General features: G+C 61.2%; 1 protein-coding gene across 1 annotated transcript; it reads left to right on the top strand.

Annotated features, from left to right (window-relative positions):
- Window positions 1-31: 31 nt before the first annotated feature.
- Window positions 32-2,954, top strand: PLTP (phospholipid transfer protein; the record flags this gene model as incomplete). The annotated part of the gene is made up of 14 exons (XM_009070152.1): window positions 32-135; window positions 209-337; window positions 456-611; window positions 726-789; window positions 906-969; window positions 1,086-1,177; window positions 1,314-1,490; window positions 1,639-1,698; window positions 1,796-1,957; window positions 2,157-2,224; window positions 2,301-2,343; window positions 2,497-2,560; window positions 2,644-2,720; window positions 2,814-2,954. Coding segments are annotated over 14 exons (1,401 nt in total), but the record flags the coding sequence as incomplete, so codon positions are not given.
- Between the last annotated feature and the right edge of the window lie 704 nt (window positions 2,955-3,658).

The raw sequence follows: 3,658 nt of genomic DNA, 5'->3' as shown, positions 1-3,658 counted from the left end.
CTCCTGCCCCAGCCCAGGCTCGCTTTGCCCTGCAGTGAAGCAGGAGGGGCTGCGCTTCGTGGAGCAGGAGCTGCAGAACATCACAGTGTCAGACCTGCACGGGAAGGAGGGGCAGTTCCACTACAACATCACCCAGTGAGTGCTGCCCACTGCCCACTGCTCCCCAGGTCCACCTGTCCATCCAACCATCCCTGTCCCCTCCCTGCAGGGTCAAGGTGACAGACCTGCAGCTGGCATATTCTGACCTGAACTTCCAGCCCCAGCAGCACCTTGCCTTCAACATCAACAACGCTTCCATCAGCCTGCGCTTCCGCAGGCAGCTGCTCTACTGGTTCTTGTGAGCTGCCTCCCCTCCTGCTGCCCCAGGCACCAGCCCCCCCCACAGTCACACCTGCTGGCTGCCCTGCAGCAGGCAGGAGCTGTGTGCTCCTCTCATCTGCTTTCCTGGCTTCCAGCTATGACATTGGGTCCATCAATGCCTCTGCGGATGGTGTCCAGATCCACACAGTGCTGCAGCTGTCCAAGGATGAGGCTGGGCGCCCCAAGATCTCCAACATCACCTGCAATGCCTCCATTGCCAGAATGCACGCAGGCTTCTCTGGCACACTCAGGTACACCTGACACCCTCCTGCACCCTCTGTGCTTCCCCAGCCCAGCTGTGTGCTGGAATGGAGATGGAGCCACAGGGTGGGCAGGCAGTGCAGAGCTGCTCTTGTGTCCTGCAGGAAGGTCTACGAGTTTCTGAGCACCTTCATTGTCACAGGGATGCGCTTCCTCCTCAGCCAGCAGGTATGGTTGAGTGCAGACAGGTGATGCAGCCTGAGGGGCTGGGCCTCACCCTGCCTCTGCAGCTCCTCATCCAGTTTTGGGATTGATTCCCCTCAGCCTGGCTCCTTGCCTTGCAGATCTGCCCGTCCCTGGAGCACGCCAGCCTGGTGCTGCTGAATTCCTTGCTGGACACAGTGCCTGGTGGGTGTTGCCCTGGGAAAGGGACTGGATCCCACTCACTGTGGGACAGGCAGGGCTGGGCATCAGGCTGCTGGGTGGCCCCAGGCTTGGTCACACCAGCACATCTTCTCTGGCAGTGAGGAACTACGTGGATGAGCACATCGGGATTGATTACTCCCTCCTGCGGGATCCGTCTGTGTCCACTGACACCCTCGACCTCGACTTCAGGGTGAACACTGGATCCTGCCCTGCTGACCTTCTTCATCCCCGTGGGAGTGGCTGTGCCAGCAGGCACGCTGAGCTCTATAGAACGGGCGGGGTGAGCTGCCCTGCAGCTGCGGGAACCTCTCGTGCTCTCTGCCCAGGGCATGTTCTTCCCCCGGGTGAGAGAGAACCTGGAGCTGGAGAACCACGCGGTGGAGCCGGTGATCAAGGAGACTGAGCGCATGGTCTATGTTGCGTTCTCTGAGTACTTCTTCGACTCGGCCATGCACTCGTACTTCGAGGCAGGAGTGCTGTCCATAGAACTCGAGGGGGAGAAGGTAAGGAGGATGGGACACCCAGCTGTGTGCAGGCAGGAGGGAGGGCTGGGCTCTGCCACAGAGCAGAAGAGGTGCCATCCAGGGAGCAGGTCTGCTGGGACACACAGCAATAGCTCACTTCCCCTCCCGTGGTCTGTGCTTTCCACAGGTGCCCAAGGACCTGGAGGTTTTGCTGAGAGCCACTTTCTTCGGGACCATCTTCATGCTGGTGAGGAGCCCCCGGATGGGGTGGGAGGCATGGGGTGTCCCAGGGCAGGGCATAGCCCTGCCCTGCTCCCTGCCTCCAGCTCACCTGCCCTCCCCAGAGCCCCTCCGTGGATGCTCCCCTGCGGCTGGTGCTGCAAGTCTCGGCTCCCCCCCGCTGCGTCATCAAACCCTCAGGCACCTCTGTCTCCGTCACTGCCTTCCTCAACATCTCACTGGTGCCCCCAGACCGCCCACCTGTCCAACTCTCCAGCATGGCCATGGTGAGTGGGGGCTGGGAGGGGTGTGTGGGGCTAGGGCTCCATGGGTAGCCACACTGGTGCACATGGGAGCAATGTCCCCAAGACTGCATGGAAAGGTGCTGGTGTCCCAGAGCAGAGGGACACTGAGCCCATGGCGATAGTGGAGCAGCCAGCCTGGTTGTCCCTCTGCCTGCTGTGAGTCAGCTCTCTCTCTCCTCAGGAAACTAAGCTGAGTGCCAAGGTGTATCTGCAAGGGAAGGCACTGCGCGTGCAGCTGGACCTGCGACGGTATGGCTGGGAGTCCCATGGGGGCATGGGAAGGGTCCCCTCTGTGCCCTACTCACAGCTGCTTCCTTCTCTCCAGGTTCCGTATCTATTCCAAGCAGTCGGCGCTGGAGTCTCTGGCGGTGAGCACATGGTGATGGCCTGGGGACCCTTACACATCCAGCCATTGTGTAGGGTGGGCTGGGGAAGGCCTGCCCTGCCAGGACCCCCTTCCAGCCCCCCCTGCCCTAGCTGGCAGCTCTGCCACCATGCTGACCCCAGCTCCTCTCCCACAGCTGTTCTCACTGCAGGCCCCGCTGAAGACCCTGCTGCAGCTGACCATCATGCCCATCATTAATGGTAGGCATCACTGCTCCCATGCAGCCAGGCATGGGCAGAGGCACAGCAGAGCTTGGCGTCACCTTCTTGCTCCTTCCCTGCAGAGAGGACAAAGAAAGGGGTGCAGATCCCCCTGCCAGAAGGCATGGACTTCACCAAGGAGGTGGTCACCAACCATGCGGTACGTGGGAGGATGGGACAGCCTGGGCCCCCACATCCTGCTGGGCAGGGTGCTGTCACCCCCAGCCTCATGCTGACCCACCTCCCTCTGCAGGGATTCCTCACAGTGGGAGCTGATCTCCACTTCTCCAAGGGGCTGCGGGAGGTGATTGAGAAATATCGCCCAGTGCCCACCGCTGCTGCCTACCCCAGCTCCCCACCCCCAGAGCCCAGCCTGGACCCTGGCTCGCTCTAGCTCTTCTCCCTGGACCGAGGGCAGATCCCGGGCTGGACCCGTATACTGTAGGTAGGAAGCAGCTTCCCCAGTACCACCGGCACATCAGGGCACCTGTGCCCTGGTGGGGTGCAGCAAGGCGGAGAGGGACGCTCTGGGAACCCCTGCTGCACCCCCCTTCTCGTTACACTAATAAACCACCCAATTCCAAATGTGGGGCCTCGTTGCTTGGAAGACTCAGGACAAGGAGATGGGAAGGAGGCAGCTGGTGCTGCTGCCCAGCTCAGGTCCTTGGGAGTAGACACAGCTTAGAGCAGTGCTGGAGGACTCAGAATGACTGTGCTGGTGCTGCTCAGGCAGGTCACTCATTTCCAGGCTGCAGGGACCCCTGCAAAGTGGGCACAGACCACAGGCCCCAAGGCTCCCTGACAGAGTGTACTGGGCTCTCACTGGTGCTCCTCAGTGAGGAAAGCAAAGCAGGGAGTGGCACAGCAGCGTGAGGAGGAGCACAACCACCTTGGTCAGAGAGTTTATTGCAAGGTCCTGAAGCACTGCATGCCCTGGCATTAGGATTGCTGTGGTGGTGGTGAGCCTCCTTCAGCAAGAGCAGAGGTGGTGGGAGCAGGATTAGAAGGGAGTAAGGCCCAGCTGCCCCTGCTGCTGCTCCTCAGAGCCTGCCCAGGCCGTGTGTGTGTGCAGGGCCAAGGGGAAGTTCCAGGTCCTGT

The sequence above is a fragment of the Acanthisitta chloris genome, unplaced genomic scaffold (assembly GCF_000695815.1).
Source record: "Acanthisitta chloris isolate BGI_N310 unplaced genomic scaffold, ASM69581v1 scaffold18302, whole genome shotgun sequence".
Lineage (NCBI taxonomy): Eukaryota > Metazoa > Chordata > Aves > Passeriformes > Acanthisittidae > Acanthisitta > Acanthisitta chloris.
The sequence above is the reverse complement of the archived record's forward strand: the minus strand, read 5'-3'. Positions and strand labels throughout refer to the sequence as shown.